Source organism: Musca autumnalis, unplaced genomic scaffold (genome assembly GCF_047663935.1).
Source record: "Musca autumnalis isolate F117 unplaced genomic scaffold, ASM4766393v1 scaffold_73, whole genome shotgun sequence".
Taxonomy (NCBI): Eukaryota; Metazoa; Arthropoda; class Insecta; order Diptera; family Muscidae; genus Musca; species Musca autumnalis.
This window is the reverse complement of record NW_027412344.1, coordinates 159377-182071: the sequence shown is the minus strand read 5'-3', so window position 1 is coordinate 182071 and position 22695 is coordinate 159377. Positions and strand designations below refer to the sequence as shown.

Below are 22695 nucleotides of genomic sequence, written 5' to 3'. Positions count from 1 at the left end.
TTTCAAAACGAAATTCGCCCTTCGCCGGGATGAAATCATGATATTGGTAGCGATCAGTAAAATTTTGCAACACTGTCAGTTCGTTTTGAAAAACATTACTCTCTGTAATAGAGGGTAATAAATGAAGTTGAGCCAATGGGGAAATACTCCACTCAAGCAATCGAAAATGAGATTGAATCTTCAACAATAAAGAAAACAAACAAAAAACAGCCAAGGCACGAGCGAATGGAGCTTTGTTAACAACAAAAAAAAACAAAATTCCAATAACAACCTCACAGGCAACTGTGTTGGTGTTCGTTTCAACTCACAGAATTCGAAGAATTCTTAGTTGATACGTGCTGACATGTTGCAAAATATTTTGATTTTGGTGTTTCTTTGGAAAAGCCGAAAAGTGAGTGTGATTCTCATTCATATGAGAATACTAGACACTTAAAGAGTTCGGTTTTTCGCTAAAAAAGACATCATTTCAAAAACTGAGAAGCCAATTGATGAAATCATGATATTGGTAGCGATCAGTAAAATTTTGCAACACTGTCAGTTCGTTTTGAAAAACATTACTCTCTGTAATGGAGGGTAATAAATGAAATTGAGCCAATGGGGGAATACTCCACTGAAGCAATCGAAAATGAGAATGAATCTTCAACAATAAAAAACAAAGCAACAAAACAAAGCAAAGCTGGGATTTGAACCCACGTCCTTGAAAACATATCAAAAAATGTTGTCACGGCGTGTTGGCGTTCAAAGCCAAAACTCATAACTTCAAAGGCAGCGCAAAAAAAGCGTTTGTCTTGAAGAAAATACATTTCTGTGGCCAAGTATCGAACGATAAGTTCTAGGACAGAGAAGCCATTACATAGTCGATACGTCCGAAGATTTGCTTTACCACCAATGAAACCAGGTAACGTAATTTGGTGACTGTGTGGGTTCGAGTCCTTGGCTTTCCTTTTTCACTTGCAAATAATTTCCGATCATCAAGCTTAACTCTAAACGAGAAAATTAATAAAAATCATTAAAAATGATCTTCGCCCTTACAGGCAAAATTTCAAAAAATAAAAAGCAGACTGAGCCCGGCTGGGATTTGAACCCACGTCCTTGAAAACATATCAAAAAAAAGTTGTCACGGCGTGTTAGTGTTCAAAGCCAATACTCATATCTTCAAAGGCAGCGCAAAAAAAGCGTTTGTCGTGAAGAAAATACATTTCTGTGGCCAAGTATCCGCGTAGATGTACAAAACACATTTGCATTTGAAAAACGATAAGTACTAGGACAGAGAAGCCATAACATAGTCGATACGTCCGAAGATTTGCTTTACCACCAATGAAACCAGGTAACGTAATTTGGTGACTATGTGGGTTCGAGTCTTTTGCTTTCCTTTTTCACTTGCAAATAATTTCCGATCATCAAGCTTAACTCTAAACGAGAAAATTAAAAAAAAAATCATTAAAAATGATCTTCGCCCTTACAGGCAAAATTTCAAAAAATTAAAAACAGGCTGAGCCCTGCTGGAATTTGAACCCACGTCCTTGAAAACATATCAAAAAATGTTGTTACGGCGTGTTAGCGTTCAAAGCCAAAACTCATAACTTCAAAGGCAGCGCAAAAAAAGCGTTTGTCGTGAAGAAAATACATTTCTGTGGCCAAGTATCCGCGTAGATGTACAAAACACATTTGCATTTGAAAAACGATAAGTTCTAGGACAGAGAAGCCATTACATAGTCGATACGTCCGAAGATTTGCTTTACCACAAATGAAACCAGGTAACGTAATTTGGTGACTATGTGGGTTCGAGTCCTTGGCTTTCCTTTTTCACTTGCAAATAATTTCCGATCATCAAGCTTAACTCTAAACGAGAAAATTAATAAAAATAATTGAAATTGATCTTCGCCCTTAATGGCAAATTTTCAAAAAAACAAAGCAAATATAATTTTTTATAAAAGGATTTCACATTTCATATTCGAACAGCTTGTGTGATACCACTACCTTGATTATTGTGCCATGATACTAACAAATAAGAAAAATAAAAATGATTTTATCGTGAGACATCATTGTTGCCGCCGTTTACCTACTTGGTGTCATAAATTTCAATTACATTAAATTTTATTTTGATTATTTTTTATTTTTATTAATTTTCATTTGAGTCATTTATTTGAATGGGGATATCTTCCCCAAGAATTCTAATTTGCGAATATGTACATACTGTAAGCACCATATTTATGTGGAAAATATAACAATGTGTTCTGAATAGTAACCTTCGAAATAATTATAATAATACTGAAAATTTGGGAAATAATATATTCATTCTATTCAGGATTGTTAAAACATAAAGTCGTGTTTGATTGAGCTTACAAAGCGGTGGGATACACCAAAAACTATATACACGTCTGAGGAAAGTCGAGGACGTATAATGCTCTTATGGATAAGCGAAGCTTAAAAGACAGAATTTTGAGTGAAACCCATCAGAAATTGTTGTGTGTGGCATTTCGTTGCCATAAAATGGATTTTGATTTCATGCGTGGAACAGAAAGCAGAATAATTGCCATGATTTACATGAATCGAACTCCGAGATCTGAATATCAACGAATTGTTCAGTCAAGACAGTAGTGTCAATAGTGAGTGCGAGCGATTAAACCTATTGTTTGTTGAGTCAATGGAAATTTAAGATTATGCACATAGCAATTCCAAGAAGATGGTAATTGTAGTATCAGAGCAAAGAAATGCTTAAGATGTGTGACTTTGGCGACATCTGATTCAAGTGTGTTAAGAGATGACAGGTAAGTCATCAAAATCAAATGTAGTGAAAACGTGAAATGTTTGTATCTGGAATGAAAAGATATTTGTTTGAATTTTGATATATTTAATTATATTGGAAGTGCAGTGATATTATTTTGAGATACTATTGTATTGACTTATTTAAAGAAGAGTCGAAGTTGAAAAGACCGTATATAGCGGACTTGCCAGTTATTATTTTGTTGTGAATTGATATGATTAACAGTTTATAAATGTAGTTGCTGCTGTAATATACTGTTACTGTTATACTGCTGCAAATTACTGTTAGTATAGTATCCCTGATTATGATTCAATGACGATTTTTTTGGTTGATTGGAAACATGGGTACCAGTATGGTACACATTATATGGAATGGCTTATCGGGAGGATAAGAATGCTGGCCTAATTCAAGACTCATCATCCTCGTATTCGAACTATAGCCTTTTGAAAAAAAGAAGAATGGCGAATACAGAATGGCATAGATTTCAGAGATCTGAATAGGAAAGTTATTCCAATGCCGAGGTGGGCAGATGATATTGATAGATAAAAAGGTGGCAATGATTTTTCACTGGTCCAGTTCTGCAAGTGAATACAAGAAGTGGTAAAAGCAGAATAAAGTGCTTAACTTATCAGGACTCATCATCCTCGTATTCAGGTCATAGTCTTTTAATAAAAAGAAGAATGGCGAATACAGAATGGCATAGATTTCAAAGATCTGAAAAGGAAAGTTATTCCAATGCCGAGGTGGGGAGATGATATTGATAGACGTGTGCAAGGGATCGTGGCCGAGTTGTAAGCACTATATTTATGTGGAAAATATGACAATGTGTTCTGAATAGTAACCTTCGAAATAATTATAATAATACTGAAAATTTGGAAAATAATATATTCATTCTATTCAGGATTGTTAAAACATAAAGTCGTGTTTGATTGAGCTTACAATACATACTTTCAATTTAGAGTAAATTTCATCTTATGTAAAAACACACATATTTATATTTGTATGTATTTCTACTTTTCTATTCCTCTTTGACCGTATGTATTTGTTATTGTTTTGATCTTTCAAGAAGAAGTAACGGTCCTTGTTTATGTGACAAAATGCCCAACGACAGAAATAAGCATAGATTATTAAGTTTGTAAATTTAGTCGGTTACAAGGCACGGTCAAAGACAAAATTGTTTTAAAGCGCTCGCTTGCTCTCTTTGCTAATTTTATTAATTTGTAAAATGAAGTTAAATATTTGCACACGGAGTGCTCTTAGAAATTTTGTCCTTTTATTTAAAAGCCGTCTCATATTAACCCGTGCCGCAACATTCTTTAAAACAATTTTTATGAAGTTTTAAATAAAACAAATTTAATATCTTCGCGGTTGAACAACAATAAAAATAAAGAAAATTATAATTCGCTACTACGCTTCGCTCGAATAAACAACAAATAATTGTGTGTTTCATATTTATAAGAAACAAAAGTTTTCGTGAACAAACAAAATACAAATTAAAAGAGTCAAGAAGACCAAAATTTTTTAATATTGAAAATAATTGGAATAGAATTACACAATGTCCCAACAAGAAGGATTAAAAAGCAATTATAATTGCAACAAGTGTAGTGAAGTGGCCAATGATGACATGGTACAGTGTGATAAATGTGATAAGTGGTATCATTTTAATTGTGTTGGCGTCAACAGTAGTGTATCCGAGGTGAGTTGGAGTTGTGACGGATGTAACCTCAATAAGGAGACAACATCCATGGAGGAAAATCAGTCCGCAGCGAATACCATAGGTTTGCTGAATGTGCCGCAAGCGACATCGTCCCCAACAAATGCAGGGAGTTACTGCAAATGGCAAGTAAGACCACAAGTGGAACCGGCGGAAGAAATCCAACAGCTTCTACAACATCGACATCCGTGAATAGGCCAACGAACACTTTGTTTCAAGGTAAAGCGAAAGACAATAGAACAAATACGGTTCCCTCTTCGCTAGTACCCGTGAATACATCTGCAGTTACGGGCACACATTCGTCCACATCAAACATAAATCAACAAAAACCGGTTTCAAGCCAACAAAATAACAACCTAACACTACAAGTGGATTTGCAGCTTAAAATGCTGGAAGAACAGCAGCGTATGCAGCAAGAGTTTTTAGAAAGAAAATATCAGATTCTTTCTCAATGTAGTCAACAAGAACAGACCCATCAAAACTCGTTTAATATGACGTCAAATTGGAATATTTTTTCCGTGCATTCAATTCCTCGTGATCTACCACATTTCCATGGAGAGCCGGAAGAATGGCCGCTTTTCATAAGCAGTTTTGAAAACAGTACTGCGGTAGCCGGTTACTCTCACGCAGAGAATTTAATACGGTTACAGTCGTGTCTTAAAGGTAAGGCCAAGGAGCTAGTGAGAAGAAAACATATGCTGCCTGCAATGGTGCCGGAAATTATTCAAACTTTAAGAATGTATTTTGGACGGCCGGAGCATATTCTTGAACGAGTTATAGAAAAAGCGAGGAAATTTCCTCCCCCGAAGGATAAATTAGAGAGTATAATCGAATTTGCACTATGCGCAAAAAATATTTGTTCTACCATGGAGGCATGCAAGTTAGACTCTCATCTGAACAACCCCATGTTGGTGAAGGAGTTATTGGATAAACTGAACAGTCAGTATAAATTAAATTGGGCTACACATCCTAAGGACGATCGGATTCCAATCGTGAAATTATTTAGTGATTGGATTTTCCAAATTGCAGATGCCGCCAGTACAGTCGTATCAACAATTCCATCATCAAGAAGCGCTCCAGTGAATACACATACAGAAGACGTACAACAAAGCAAAATTGCGTGTTTTTCTTGCAGTAGCAATGATCACAAAGTTTCTGGATGCAGTGAATTTAAGAAACTCTCATTGGATCAAAAGTGGAAGTTAGTGAAGACACACAATTTATGCCGGCAATGTTTAAATAGGCACCGCCGTAAGTGTTTCAGAGAATGCGGAATTGATGGTTGTGCTGCCAAGCACCATAGATTGCTGCACAAATACGTGGACCAACAACAATCGTCTTCAGGACAAAGCAGAGCTATTTCGGCAGCCAACACTATTAGTGAAACATTTAATTCTCATTCCACTAAAGAGCAAAATTAGAATTCTTTTAGAATTCTACCGGTGCGCCTTTTGAAGAAAAAAGGGTTCATAGACACATATGCCTTTCTCGACGAGGGTTCCTCTGTAACGTTGATTTAAAGGGACGTTTTTGATCTACTTGATCTTGAAGGTGTTGAAGAGGCACTAAATGCCTAAAATGGACGGGAGATACAACTCGCCAAGAAAATACATCGAGAAAAGCTTCGATTTCTATTGCAAACTCTAAAAATGGTGCAAAGTTCTTTTTAAATAGTGTTCATACTGTTGACGGTTTAGATTTACCTACACAGTCGTTGGAAATGGAGGAAATGATATCAAAATACAAATATCTGGCTGGTCTCCCAATAGAATCTTATTCAAATGTTAAACCACTAAAGATACGGAAGGTTTGTGGAATCAACCTATTGCCACAAAAACGCGGTTAGGTTGGACAATTCAGGGGCCCAACGACTGCTACCGGCAATGTTCATGTATAAATATACATCATTGTGATTGTGAAGAGAAAAACAACGAGTTGCATCAAATGGTGAAAGAAAATTTTAATCTTGAAAATTCATCAGTGAAAACCGTAGTTTCAGCGCAGGACTCCAGGTCAATGAATATTTTGAAGACTTCGTGTCAGAAAGTGGACGGCCGTTATGAAGTAGGTTTACTGTGGAAGTATAATGTGAGACAACTGCCAGAGAGTTACAACAATGCCCGTAAACGTCTTACGTGTCTACAAAAGAAATTTCAGAAAGATAAAAGTCTTCCTGATGTTCTCCAAGAAAAAATCAACAACTTGCTGAAAAAGGGATATGCAAGAAAATTATCTGATGAAGAGATAAGTAACAATGGTTACCCCGTATGGTACCTACCAACATTTATAACACTCAACCCCAACAAACCGGGTAAAATTCGAATGGTGTGGGATGGCGCAGCAAAATCTAATGGAGTTTGTCTCAATGACTTTATACGCTGTGGATCAGACTTGCTAAAATCATTGGTTGATATTTTGCTGAGTTTCCGCGTAGGAAAAATTGCAATTTGTGGAGATATCGCCGAAATGTTCCATCGAATCAACGTTAGGAAAAAAGACGTGCATTCACAAAAATTTTTATGGTGCGATGAAAATGATAATCCTGAGAAGCCAAGTATTTATGTAATGAGAGCGCTTACTTTTGGAATATGCTGTGCACCATGCATTGCGCAATATGTACGAGACTTCAATGCTGAGCAATTTAAGAACGAGTTTCCACGAGCCGTCAAAGCCATACAACAATATCACTATGTGGATGATTTCATCGATAGCGTCAACGATGATGAACAGGCGATCGAATTAGCATCACAAGTGAAATATGTTCATTCCGCCGGAGGATCTCATATCCGAAATTGGGGGTCCAAGAGCAATGCAGTCATCAGCCATCTACAAGATGATTCATCGAAAGATCAGAAGCCACGAGATCTTGCTGAAACTGAAGAGGTTCTTGGTATGTATTGGGATCCTAATAAAGACTCGTTTGTATATATTTTCAGATTTGCCAGACTTTGTCGTGATATGTTAACACGCGAATTAATTCCCACAAAAAGGGAGCTACTACAGGTGCTGATGTCAATTCTCGATCCGCTGGGGTTAATATCATGCTACACGACCACATTGCAAATCCTTCTTCAGGAAGTCTGGCGGTCTGGAATTGACTGGGATGACGAAGACAGCTATCGACTACATATCGTCAATTGAAATTCCCCGATGTTACTCTCAACAAATAAATGAAGCGACCGAAGTTGAACTGCACTCATTTGTCGACGCTGGCGAAGACGCTTACGCAGCAGTGTGCTATTTACGAGTTGCGTACCAGGGTGGATGTGACGTTAGTATCGTTGTTGGCAAATCCAAAGTTGCTCCGATAAAACCAATGTCAATACCAAGACTGGAGCTTCAAGCTGATATTGTGGGTGTTAGATTAGCCAACAAAGTCATAAATATTAAAAGTATTAATTTTACATCAAAATACTTCTGGACGGATTCCAAGACTGTGTTGGAGTGGCTTCGCATGGACCCCAAAAAGTTTCAACAATTCGTCATGCATCGTGTGGGCGAAATCTTGGAGACGGCTGAGGTGACACAATGGCGATGGGTTCCCTCCAAAATGAATCCTGTAGATCTGGCAACGAAATACCAAACGCGCTGGGATGCTGCTATGTTGTTCTCGGGGCCTAAATTTCTTCATGAAAATAAATCAACATGGCCCACTTGTACCAATGTGGGCGAATGCGGACAAGATGAAATAAGACATCAAGTATTTATTATAAACAAAAGTAAACAATTTAATTTGGAATATTTTTCCAACTGGAGAAGACTCTACCGAGCAGTAGCTACATTTATAATCTACGTGAGCAGACTAAAATCGAGATGTTAAGGAAGGAAACCACCAAAAGATATTTCCTTTGAGATGATACAACAAGCGAAGGTCTTTCTCTTCCGACAAGCTCAGGAGAGCGAATATCTTGGAGAAATTTGTAGTTTAAAAAAGGGTAAGAGTATTGAAAAAAGCAGTAAACTAATTTCCTGTAATGTCTTTCTAGATGACGACGGTATATTAAGGGCCAGGGGCCGTGCATCATATCTAAATCACCAAGATACAATAATATTGCCTACCATGCATCATGGTACCTTCCTGTTAGTTCGCTATGTACATGAGAACTTTCACCACATATCGCATGAAACCGTCATCAACAACATCAAAAGTCAATATTACATACCCAAACTTCGCGTTCTGTACAAAAGCATACGTCGATCCTGTCAACATTGTAAGAATTTATCAGCCAATCCGGTTATGCCACAAATGTCAACTCTTCCTAAAGCAAGGCTAGCCAGCTTCGAGCAAACATTTACGTATGTCGGCATTGACTACTTTGGACCCTTATACGTTACTGTGGGCAGAAGGAAGGAGAAAAGATGGGGTGTGCTTTTTACCTGTCTTATAGTTCGTGCAGTGCACATCGAAATTGCCTACAGCCTCGATACCAGTTCATGTGTTATGTGCTTTAACAGTTTCATTGCGCGGAGAGGGATTCCCAACGAGATCTACACTGATAATGGGACAAATTTTAAGGCTACAGCGAAAATATTCTCATCCGAATCCAAAGCTTTCGATTTAGAAGGTACAGCCTCTATGCTCGACCACGTCAAATGGAAATTTAATCCACCTGCAGCCCTCCACATGGGTGGAGCTTGGGAAAGACTCGTCCGATCCGTGAAAACAACAATATACAACATTTGTCCAAACGCAAACTTTAATGACGAAACTTTAAGAAAAGCCATGACAGAGGCCGAATTCATAATTAACTCCAGACCACTCACATTTGTTTCTCTGGAATCATTTGACGACGAAGCGCTCACGCCAAACCACCTGTTATTGGGTTCATCCAGCGGCTACAAGCAAATAGTCACCGAACCAGCCGACCTGCGTCTACGATGGCGACAAACACAACAGTATATGCCAACTTTAACCAGAAGAGGAAAATGGTTCCAGAAAACAGAACCACTAAAAGTTGGTGACATCGTAATCGTCATCGACGAGAACCTTCCAAGACATTGCTGGCCAAATGGCAAAATAATCAAAACCATAATAGCCAAAGATGGGCAAGTACGTCAGGCAACTGTTCGTACCCAGCACGGAGTCTTCCAATGGCCAATAGCCAAATTAGCAAACTTAGACGTCGGCATTATTGATCGGTAAAATCGTCCCAGGAGCTCATTTACGAGGAGGGGAATGTTGCCGCCGTTTACCTACTTGGTGTCATAAATTTCAATTACATTAAATTTTATTTTGATTATTTTTTATTTTTATTAATTTTTATTTGAGTCATTTATTTGAATGGGGATATCCTCCCCAAGAACTCTAATTTGCGATTATGTACATACATACTTTCAATTTAGAGTAAATTTCATCTTATGTAAAAACACACATATTTATATTTGTATGTATTTCTACTTTTCTATTCCTCTTTGACCGTATGTATTTGTTATTGTTTTGATCTTTCAAGGAGAAGTAACGGTCCTTGTTTATGTGTCACGTAGACAAAATGCCCAACGACAGAAATAAGCATAGATTATTAAGTTTGTAAATTTAGTCGGTTACAAGGCACGGTCAAAGACAAAATTGTTTTAAAGCGCTCGCTCGCTCTCTTTGCTAATTTTATTAATTTGTAAAATAAAGTGAAATATTTGCACACGGAGTGCTCTTAGAAATTGTGTCCTTTTATTTAAAAGCCGGCTCATATTAACCCGTGCCGCAACATTCTTTAAATTTTGATAGATACAATTTTGTTCAGAACCTGCAAAATATTACTACTTGCAGTAGTTTTCCCGTTTAGTGCTAAAAATGCGTTCCCGTACTCCGAAATCTAGCAAGACTTGCACTTCTCTTTGAACAAAACAAGTAAGCAATGGCTATAGTCGGACGGGGCCGACCATGTGATACCCTACACCACAACCTGTAGGAATTAGCTATGTGAAACCGCCTTCACGCTGAATGTCCGGGTTCGATGTCCATCAAATTGTCAACGGTGGCAAAATACCCCTTAGTAATGCTGGCGATATTTCCTGAGTATTTCAGCCATGAAAAACGTTTCTACAAGTGACAACTTAGGAAACGTCGTTCGGACTCGGCGATAAAAACTAACTCACGTATCAATAACTTAATATGAATCCATCGATATAAGAGAAGCCTCCCTTGTCTTTACTGGGATGATTGTAGAAAAATATATAAATTATACATTTCTAAAAAATATTCGAAAATTGGAAAATTCACATTCACAATTCACTCCTGCTACATCTTCAAATTGTCTTTGAATATGAGGTTCCTTTTTGGAATACACCTTAAATAAATAAATGTATATACCATGCAATTTGGCATATTTGATAATTGGTAATTGGGAAAATTGCGATTTTATCGAAGATCTATCGTCCAAAAATTGTGCACTTGTACCTCACAAATGCTTCGAAAATAGTTCATTGTGGGCATATATTGTGATATCAAAAATATATTTTATACCGGTAGAAATAACTAACAATGAATAGAAATTCAAAAATTTTGCATGCAAGCAATTTTATAAATCCCAAAATTATTCATATTCAATTACACAGCAAAGAAGATAGTATAAGTCAGCTGCGCTAACGGTGATTTATCTTCAGCTTCTGCCGTATAAAAATATATCTATTTTGTAACACGATTTTGCTTCAAAATACCTGGAATCTGTAGGTATCGTAATCCGGGGCTATACGAAATCAATTTTAGTAAGCTACGTTCTGAGTTTTGGAAATATTTGAGAATTATTTTTTCAGATTTGTAATTTTAGTTGGAGCCGGCAGGGGTTTTCGGAACTTCTGGACTATTATCTCAGGAAGTATGACTTACCCCAGGAAAGGGACCAGAATAGGAACCGTAAAAAATAATAATATTCAAATAGGTCCGATACGGGTCCTCAAACTGCACTTTTCCCAAATTTTGTGTGGGAGGTACTCGAAGGACGGACCGATATAGTCCATATTCCGACCGGACACATGACTGGATGAAATAATACGATGTGTAAAGTTTCGACCAATCAGAAAATCCCCTTGAGAGTTATCTTGCGGATTTGTGGCGCAAGTACAATCTGCTAAAAAAAATCAAAACGATTCGATAGGACTCTTAAATTTCCCTTTTCCGAATTGGAATGTTTGGAGCAAATCGATTGCTCACTTCGACAGTCATCGTTCACACAATTTTTCGAAAAAAATTTTGAACTTTTTTGGGGGAGGTGTGGACCGACATAGCCTACATTCGAACTTAAACAAAGTTTGGGAACAATATTACGTTGTATAAAATTTGGTTCCAATCGGTAGATCAGTTCGAGAGTTATCGTGCGCACCAGCCAGCTAGGCATTAAGAGAGACAGATGAACCTACAGCGCTAAATAGACTCCAAATTTTCTGAAACGAATTTCGTCCAAACATACTTGGAGTCTAAGACCAATATTTCGATGAGACACATCTTTGGCCGTGTTTTGTTTGTATCCCCTTTACCCTAAATCCTGAGGTATAAAATATGCGGCGAGGCAACCCCGTGTTGCAATATTTGTATAAAAATCCAATTTGACAACTGAATTGAAAATTTCGCTGTCATGATAGAGACAATTTGTAGCATGGGAGGAAATTGTCGTTCTCTACACAAAACACATTATATAACAGGCAGTAGGTGCATTATCTAGCAGACACATTATTGCAATTTGCATCAGGGGAAAGATCAGTAGTTATTTTTCCATATGTAGGCTATTTTGCCGGTATATGCCCCCCAGGAATGAAAATATGGACCAAAAATAAAATTTGTATATTTTTCATACAAAAGTAATGGTCTATGTCAACCGCTAAATAGCATCAGATCATCATGCAGAATTATAGGCATTTTCTTCAACCTAAACTCTTACCTTGTATAAAATTTCGTGACTATTGAGCTATAATTGCGACCTCTAGCGGGTTTATGATTACACTACAAACAAAAACCTGGATATATTAGGCTGTAACTCTGTTATCTGATCACGTACATCAACATAATTGACGTCAATTGAAAGGTCATGAGATCGTCTTCCAAATATAGCTCACGAGTGGGGAATGTGTCTTTCAGGAACAAAGATATAAGCTGTTTATTAAAATTTTTAACAATTTTCACACAAAAGTTCTGGTCCATTTAACCCTCTAAATATTATCTGATTGCCATCTCAAATTGCAAGCTTCTTCTTTGTCATACACTCTTACCTTATTTAAAATTTCGTTTTTGGTCCATTTCACCCGCTAAATATTTCACGATCATCACCAATTAAAATAGCGATCTATTCTGATGTGAAACCGACCTCCATACCAAATTTCGTGACGATCGGTTCATAATTGCGGTCTGGAGTTTGATTACAATTTATAATGGACAGACGGACACACGGACGGACACACATCGCAAAATCGCTTTATCTCGCCGAGATATGAAGATTGGTATACCACATTGGGGGTCTCCGACAAATATTTCGCGGTGTTACATGAATTTTCCCCAAAACAAACTTATAATACCCTTTCCACATAGTGGTGTAGGGTATAAATAGCGCCTGTTTTCTGCCATACTATTTTGGTCTGGTAGAAACTAGCAGCATGTTCATTGGCATCTAAATACGATAACTGTTACGTTGATTTTGACATTTCTGCTGTAGTTTTTGTAATTTCCGTAATATTTTAAGCTTTTTTTTAATTTTTTAAGAAATTTGTATGGGTAAGCAATTTTTTTCTAACATTACCATCAAAAAAGTACGGATACACAATGAAATATAGCATAATATTAATATATTTTCGCATTCTTTACAAATGTTGATATTAATATTTTTGTTGCAGTAATTCGCACATCGACCATGTTTATTGTGCACAGAAAAAAATATTTCAAGAATAAGATACATGTGCACTTTCTTATATCCATCCGAAAGCCACTATTTTTTCAAAAGTATGTAAGATTTTCATTAGATACAAAATTACTTTCTTATTATACCCTCCACCATAGGATGGGGGTATATTAAGTTTGTCACTACGTTTGTAACTACTCGAAATAATAATTGTAGACCCCACAAACTATATATATTCTTGATCAGCGTGCAATTCTACATCGATATAGCCATGTCCGTCCGTCTGTCTGTCTGTCCGTCTGTGGAAATCACTCTAGCGTCCGAACGGATTGACGTAGGTGGATGAAATTTTGGGAAAATCCAATATTTGTACGTAGGACTTTTGGTATTGAAAGGGTAGGTCCACTCTTTCGTATAGCCAACATACAAAATGACGCGTGACGCGTCGTCGTTTTAAGGAATTTTTAAGATATTTGTCCCATTTTACCACCGAATTGGTTGTAATTTGGTATTTTGTGTCTTCAAAGGCCAGAAAATATTCCTACCAAAGTTGGTTTATATAGGTCCACGTTTTGGTATAGGCCCCATATAACGCCCCATATAAAGTACGCGTCATTTTAATATATTTTGAATATATTAGTCCCATTTGACAACAAAATCGGTTGCAACTATCGACCATAAAATGTTTATATATGTTCACGTTTTGATATAGCCCCCATAGGACGATATCTCCCCATTTTTGGTACTTTGAAGGTTTTGGCCTCATTATCACACCGAGATGGCTGAAATTTGGTATTTAGTCTTCGTTGGGGATATAAAACTTCCCCCCAGAAATTTGTAGGTATAGGTATCGGTAACTTCCGATTTTCGGTATTTTGAAGTTTGTGGCCACATTAATCCACCGAAATGGCTGAAATTTGTGGTGGAGAGTATAAAAAGTTCGGCCCCACCGAACTTAACGCTTTTCCCACTTGTTTTTCCCTATATTCTCTCACATTTCCTCTCTTGTTTGGTAAACGCTCTATACTTTGTTCTCGTCTTCTTTTGTATGGTCTCATCGTCCCACCATCCAAAAATCACGACACTGTAACGATCAAAAGTCGTTGCCTCGTTTTTGATTACAAGATCTCTTATTTATTTCATCACTAGCAAAATGCCCGCTACTTCGTATGCGGAAAGGATATAAAAAAACAAATAAACAATATATAATATGGAAATGACAAACACTGAAAATTTGGTCGCACTAATACCAATTTTAATCAATATTTATTTTTATCTTAGTACTGTACGTACCCCTTAAGTTCGTTTTTAAAAAAGATCAGCCGTATCTCACCCTTACACATTAACAGCGAGATCAACGTTGCACACCAATACACACCCTAACTCCAAAAAATAAAAATTCCAGCACTGTCCCTACACCCAAAAACAAATTGAGTACCATTAAGTAATTTTCGTATACTTATGGTACGTATTTCGACGACATATCTCAGCCATACACGGACATTAATACAAAATAATTACAGTAAATTCCATAATAATTACAGTAATTCCAAATCTCAAGATTCCAGCTGTATCCGTTCGTCCAATTCCAAATTGTACCAAACTTAGTATCAAGGCCAACTCTTCGTACCCATAAGAAAGATTTTCCAAAACTACCTCAATCCTTCACTTTAGTAGTAATCTTACTTCCAAATTTCAGGATTCAAACTATATCCGTTAAACCAAATTAAAATTGTACTAAATTTAGAACAATTTAGAATTTCGTACCAATTTTCAAAACTTCCTCAACGCAACAGGGCTACAATAATCATACTTTCAAATTGCAGGATTCCACCGCTATCCGTTCACCTACATACAAATTGTACTAAATATAGTACCATTTAGTGCTTTTCGTAACCATAAGTTTGCTTTTTCAAAACAACCTGAATCCTACTCTTCGACTGTAATCGTAATTCCAAATTTCAGGATTCCAGCTCTATTAATTCACCCGAATCCAAATTGTATCAAATTTAGTACCATTTCTTTCCCAAACAAAAATTTTAGGATTCCAGCTCTACCCGTTCACCCAAATCCACATTGTACCATATTTAGTACCATTTAGTACTTCTCGTACGCACACGTACGACTTTTCAAAATTTCCTCAATACTACACTCCTACAGTAATCTTAATTCATAATTCCAACACTATCCGTTTACTAAAATTCAAATTGTACCGAATTTAGTGCTTTCTGTACCCATAAGTACGAATTTCCAAAACTACCTCAATTCTACTGTCCGACAGTAATCTTAGTTCCAAATTTCAGAATTCCAGCTTTATCCGTTCATCCAAATCCAAATTGTACCAAATTTAGTACCATTTAGTACTTTTCGTACTCAAAGGTACGAATTTCTAAAACTATCTCAATCCTACACCCCTACAGTAATCTTAATTCAAAACTTTAGGATTCCAGCTCTATCCGTTCACCCAAATCCAAATTTAGTACTGCTCGTAATCATAAATACGAACTTCCAAAACCATTTCCTTATTTCAACGCCATTTCCCAACCTTGATACTTAAAATTCAGGATTCCAGTTCTATCCGTTCACCCAAATCCAAATTGTAATAAATTTACTACCATTTAGTACTTTTCGTACACATAAATACGAATTTCCAAAATTTCCCCAATCCTATGATCCAACAGTAATCTCAATTTCAAATTTCAGGATTCCAGCTCTGTCCGTTCACTCGAATCCCTATTGTACCAAATTTAGTACTTTTCGAACACATAAGTACGAATTTCCAAAACCACCCTCATATCTCAGTCCTACACTTCACAGTAATCTTAATTCCAAATTTCAGGTTTCCAGCTACATACATACGTTCACCCAAATCCAAATTGTACTAAATTTAGTACCATTTAGTACTTTTCGTACCCATAAGTACGAATTTTCAAAACTACCTCAATTCTACACCCCACCAGTAATCTCAATTCCAAATTTGGAGATTCCAACTATATCCGTTCACCCAAATCCCCATTGTCCCAAATTTAGTACCATTTAGTACTTCTCATTCACATAAGTAAGAATTTCCAAAACTTCCCCAGTCCTACACTCCAACAGTAATATCAATTCCAAATTTCAGGAATCCAGCGCTATCCGTTCACTCAAATCCAAATTGTACTAAATTTAGTACTTTTCGTACACTCAAGTTTCCAAAAAGCCTTTGGTGCATCTTTCTTACTCTTCATCAGTAATCCTCAGTCCAAATTTGAGGAATCAAGCCCTATCCGTTCACCAAAACCGAAACTGTACCAAATTTAGTGCTATTTAGTATTTTTCGTACCCTATGTACGAATTTCCAAAACTTCCACAATATTAAACTCCACCAGTAATCTCAGTTCCAAATTTAGAGATTCCAGCGCTATCCGTTCACCCAAATCCCCATTATACAAAATTTATTTCCATTTAGTACTTTCCGTACACATAAGTACTAATTTCCAAAACCAACTTCATATCTAAATCCTACACTTCAACAGTAATATTAATTCCAAATTTCAGGTTTCCAGCTCTATCCGTTCATTCAAATCCAAATTGTACTAAATTTAGCACCATTTAGTACTTTTCGTACCCATAAGTACGAATTTTCAAAACTACCTCAATCCTACACCCCACCAGTAATCTCAATTCCAAATTTCGAGATTCCAGCTATTATCGGTTCACCCAAATCCCCATTGTATCAAATTTAGTACCATTTAGTACTTTTCATACACATAAGTACGAATTTCCAAAAGTTCTTCAATCCTACACTCCAACAGTAATCTCAATTCCAAATATCAGGATTCCAGCTATATCCGTTCACCCAAATCCCTATTGTACCAAATTTAGTACTATTTAGTACTTTTCGTACACATAAGCACGAATTTCCAAAACTACCCTCATACCTCAATCCTACACTACAACAGTAACCTTAATTCCAAATTTCAGGTTTCCAGCTCTTTACGTTCACCCAAATCTAAATTGTACTAAATTTAGTACTTTTCGTACACATGATTGGTAATTTTTCAAACCATTTCCTTTTAGAAGCACCACTTGCCAACCTTGATTTCCATACTAAATTCCTATATTCCTATATTCCTGGGGCCTATTATTGATTTCATTAATTATTTAGCGATTTCATCAAATTTCAGATTTTGAAATTGAAAATTGAATAGTTATGACTGTACATCTCCATATACGATAAAATTCTTAATTGCAAATAAATCGTGGTAATATGCACAATTCTATTGCACTTTCATTGATTTGCAAACATTTAGTTATTACCAAAAAGTCAGGTCCATACAGTTTTTAGTTGTTGTTATTTCTGGCCGATTTCTGAATTTATTCCCCTAATGTTGTCTTCAACAGCAACTCATTTGTTCATTTGCGTAATTGATGTTTATACACCATTATCACCAACTGCGACATCTGTTGCAATGGAAGATAACAAATGTCTTGTCTTTCTATTATTTAGTGGTTTACGATAAAATAAGTGCGCCTAGAAGTAAACTACAAAATTTGAAATTATGTGTGATCTCTTACGATATCAAGATGTTATGGCATTGTTAATTTTGCACATGTCTTGCAGAGGGCCAACTAAGTGAATAAGTATGTAATAGTAATTAAAAATAAGGATTTTTGTTGTTGTTATTTTTTGTGGTTCCAGGACGAATTTTCTAAAACCCGGCCTTATCTCGCACATTTGCATCAACAGTGACCCACTGGTAAAATTTCAAGCTCCTAGCTTTAGCCGTTTTGGCTGGGCGTTGATGATGAGTCAGTCAGTCAGTCAGTCAGTCAATCACTTATCACCAAGCTCATTTATATATATAGATTATATTGAAATAAATCAATTTAAATTAACGGACGCGAATCTAATCAACGGAAAGGCAACGAGGCCCTGGCGGCCAATAGTATAACTAAACAACGACACCATACTATCAGCTGGGCAAACAACGACACCATACAATCAGCTGGCGTAGCTGTGTCGGTGTGATGGTCAGTCAACCAACGGGTATAAAAGGAGGTTGCAAACAGACAATCTGGGCAGTCGTCTGTTGATGGCTGGTGTGCTAAGTGGGGTTTACAACGTTCCCTTGGCAAATTGTAGATGTAGTTTATTAGTAGTTCTGTGGAGTTGAGTGGGGTTTATAACGTTGCCCTCGGCTAAACAGAAAATAGTAGTGTTGTTGTTTAGAGTCAAGTGGGGTTTACAACGTGCCCTTGGCTTTAGGCATATTGTGTAGTGTTGTTGTTTAGAGTCAAGTGGGGTTTATAACGTGCCCTTGGCTTTAGACATATTATTTGTAGAGTGTTTGGAGTCAAGTGGGGGATTACCGTGCCCTTGGCCCCACACATATTTGTGAACGTCTGAGTGTGTGTTTAGAGTCAGGAGGGGGATTGCCGTGCCCCTGGCTTTAGACATATTTGTGGAACGTGTGTGTGTGTGTTTAGAGTCAGGAGGGGGATTGCCGTGCCCCTGGCTTTAGACATCTGTGTGTGTGGGTGTTCGAAGTCAAGTGGGGGATTGCCGTGCCCTTGGCTTCAGACATATTTGTGGAACGTGTGTGTGCGTTTAGAGTCAGGAGGGGGATTGCCGTGCCCCTGGCTTTAGACATCTGTGTGTGTGGGTGTTCGAAGTCAAGTGGGGGATTGCCGTGCCCTTGGCTTCAGACATATTTGTGGAACGTGTGTGTGCGTTTAGAGTCAGGTGGGGGATTGCCGTGCCCCTGGCTTTAGACCTAGTTGTGTAGTGTGTGTGTGTTTACAGTCAAGTGGGGGATTGCCGTGCCCTTGGCTTCCGACGTATATACAACTGTAGTTCCGTGTCAACGTTCTTTGGCTTCTGCTGTGCCAAAAAGGTTACCAACAATTCTACCGTCAGTATTCATCGGGACGCTGCCGTGCCAAAGCCGCTGCCAACTATTCTGCCGTTAACATTGATCGGACCGCTACCGTGCCAAAGCCGCTGCCAACTATTCTGCCGTTAACATTGATCGGACCGCTACTGTGCCAAAGCCGCTGCCAACTATTCATCATCATAATAATGCTCAATACAGTGTTGTGTAAAGTGTATTTTTTAATAATAAATAAAAGATTGTTTATAACGTTTTAAAGAAAAATAAACTGTGTGCCTTCCCTCTCTCTAATACCCCATAACAAATAAATTCTTGTGACGACCCTGGCCCCGCTGAACCTACCCCAGCTTCAAAGTAAATAATACGTCGTCACAATGGCGCCCGAGCAGGGACATTAAAAAAGAGAGAAAGGTGAAAAAAAAATCATAAAAAAATATATAAAAATCGTTGACAATCGTTAAAATGTGGTGACAAATATTCCTTTTAAAAATACCAGAAACATATAACCGTATGAGTGATTGTTAAAACATATTGTCACAGCAATCGAACAAATAAAAAAATTAAAGATATTAGTGAACCCTATTTGTGTATAGTAAACAAAAAAAAAAACAAAAAAAAAAACGAAATATGTTGCGAGTGTTGTGGCGTATCTTCGCGTATCTTACGGAATTTCAACCGGACCCAACGGGAAAATTGGACGACTTGCGTAAGCGATGGGCAAGATTGTTAAACATTGATCATGAAGAAGAAATATTAAAAAAATTTAAGAAATCACAACCTAAACCGGCGAAGCTCACGGCAGCTTCAAACAATTCTATAGTGTTATCACCTGTAAAAACAGAAAGAATACATTATTCAGTGTCTACCGCAGTGAGTTTCGCCCAGGGATATAACGAACGAACTCCAAACCAAGCGCAGCCGTCAAGAAACGGGTCTGTGGATGCGATTCAGTATTCACAACAAATGCTGGATCTAATACATAAATGGAACATTAAGTTCGAATGGGGTAAGGATCCTATCGAGTTTGTGGAACGTCTTGAAGAACTTGCAAGCATGTACAACGTGGATTTAAATCAACTAATAAAGTTTATGCCCGAACTACTACAAGGCAAGGCATTGGTCTGGTTGAGGAATAATAATAGTCATTGGATCTCATGGCAGACATTTAAAATCGATTTTCTGAATTTCTTCTTGCCTTCAAGGTATTTTGAGAAACTGGATGATGAAATTAGAAAGAGGATCCAGAGGCCTAAGGAATCATTCAAAGAATATGTCTTAGAAATTCAAAGTTTAATGCGTCATACTGCAATGACAACTGGCCAAAAATTAGAACGCATTTATCAGAACTCCCAACCAGATTACCAGTGCTATATACGGCGCAAAGATTTTACCTCATTGGCCGAACTGCATCAGCTAGCAAATGACTTGGAGAGTATCCCGAATTCAGTACAAGATGAACCTGGAAGTCCTCAGCAAAGCTTCAGGAGAAGCGAAGTCCGGCCTAAAACAAATTGTTATCGAACGGAAGAGAGCGATGGGGCTCCGAAAACAGACTCAACTCAGTGTGAACCATCTGTGAAACGGAGGGAAAATAATGGGACATCGATTACTTTGGAGGAGCATCGTTTAACCGCAACAGTACTTGTTGAATGTCATCAAGTCAAAGCAACGATCGACACAGGAGCGACGAGCTGTTTCATTAAAAAGGAGTATGCGGAGAGCCTAAGGAAGAAGCCGACAAATATGCAACAGCAAGTAAACGTTATCCTAGCTGATGGAACAACTGTCAACATTTCCAAATCGACAGTGCTTCAGATTACATTGGGGAATCACTGCACCGAGGTACCATTTTTAGTAATGCCACAATGTCAGGATGAGATAATTCTGGGATTGGAATTCCTCAAGCTATTTTCTACTAAACTGACCTGTGCCGGACTCAGCGTTCAATTATCGAAACCTATGGTTGCAGTCGAGTATTGTACCACGATTACAGAAGATCGGACTATGGTAAGAGAATCGACGATATCTGACACAGAGTGTCATGTGATTGGTGACAACCTCAGTTCCGAAAAGAGAAGACTTGTAAAAAAATTTTTGGCAAGAGAACTACCATTCTTCGAAAACATACAAGGAATTTCCAATATTGCAGAACACAAAATCGTTATAACGGACGACCGTCCCATCAAATTAAGGTATGCCCCGCGAAATCCCGCAATGCAAGCGATTATAGATGCCGAGGTGAACAAACTCATAGACCGAGTATGTGTGGAGCCATCCAAAAGTCCGTATAGCTTCCCAATAACGCTCGTACGCAAGAAAAATGGAGATTGGCGTACTTGTATGGACTTTCGTCAATTAAACAAGAGATCCGTACCAGATGCGTATCCTCTACCTCGGGTAGACACGATATTAAATCGTCTGAGAAATGCGAAGTATGTGAGCAGTCTAGACCTTAAAGATGGGTACTGGCAAATACCGCTGGCCGTGGAGAGCAGAAAATACACTGCATTTGCCGTGGCGGGTAAAGGACTATACCAATGGAAGGTGATGCCATTCGGTTTGCATTCAGCACCCGCTACCTTCCAACGAGCTCTAGACAGCGTGATCGGACCAGAAATGGAGCCACATGCCTTTGCATATTTAGACGACATAATCGTCATAGGGAGAACTCTTGAAGAGCATATGGACAATTTGCGAGAGGTTTTCCGACGACTTCGGGCAGCTAATCTAAAAATAAACGTGGACAAGTGCGAATTTTTCAAAAAAGAAACAAAGTACTTAGGCCACGTGGTGAGCAGCGAAGGGATAAAAACGGATCCAGATAAGGTTGCAGCCATCGCCGAAATGAAACCTCCAACGTCGGTCAAAGAAGTACGTCGATTCCTAGGAGTGGCCTCTTGGTATAGAAGATTTGTTCCACAGTTTGCAACCATCTCACAGCCGTTAACAAGTCTGCTAAAGAAGGGCAAACATTTTAAATGGGGCAAAGAACAACAGGAGGCATTTGTCCAACTGAAATCGAGGCTGACCGAGGCGCCGGTACTTGCCTGCCCTGATTTCAGTGTAACATTTACCCTGCAGACGGATGCGAGCGCGTATGGTTTGGGAGCAGTTCTCACTCAAGAATTGGAGGGCGAGGAACGTGTGATAGCTTATGCCAGTAGACATCTGAACGGAGCAGAGAAAAACTATTCGGCAACAGAAAAAGAATGTCTCGCCATTATTTGGGGTATTCGGCAAATGCGACCGTACATCGAAGGGTATCAATTCACCGTAATAACAGACCACCTCGCCCTAAAATGGTTGAATTCAATAGAGAGCCCGTCAGGAAGGTTAGCACGTTGGGCCCTTGAGTTGCAACAATACAATTTCGTGGTGAAGTATCGAAAAGGAAAGCACAACGTGGTAGCGGACGCACTTTCGAGACAACCGTTGCAAATTTTGAAAAAGGTGACCGTGGAGAATACAACCATGAACGAATGCCCGTGGATAAAAAAATTAAAAGTAAATATGGAGAAG

General features: G+C 37.9%; 1 protein-coding gene across 1 annotated transcript; it reads left to right on the top strand.

The window, feature by feature from the left end:
- Positions 1-4322: 4322 nt before the first annotated feature.
- On the top strand, positions 4323-9624 carry LOC141388199 (uncharacterized). Its single transcript, XM_073958224.1, has 5 exons — positions 4323-4606; positions 4678-5144; positions 6280-7513; positions 7557-8200; positions 8468-9624. The coding sequence occupies exons 1-5, from the start codon at positions 4323-4325 to the stop codon at positions 9622-9624; spliced, it is 3786 nt and encodes a 1261-aa protein (XP_073814325.1).
- Positions 9625-22695: the final 13071 nt, after the last annotated feature.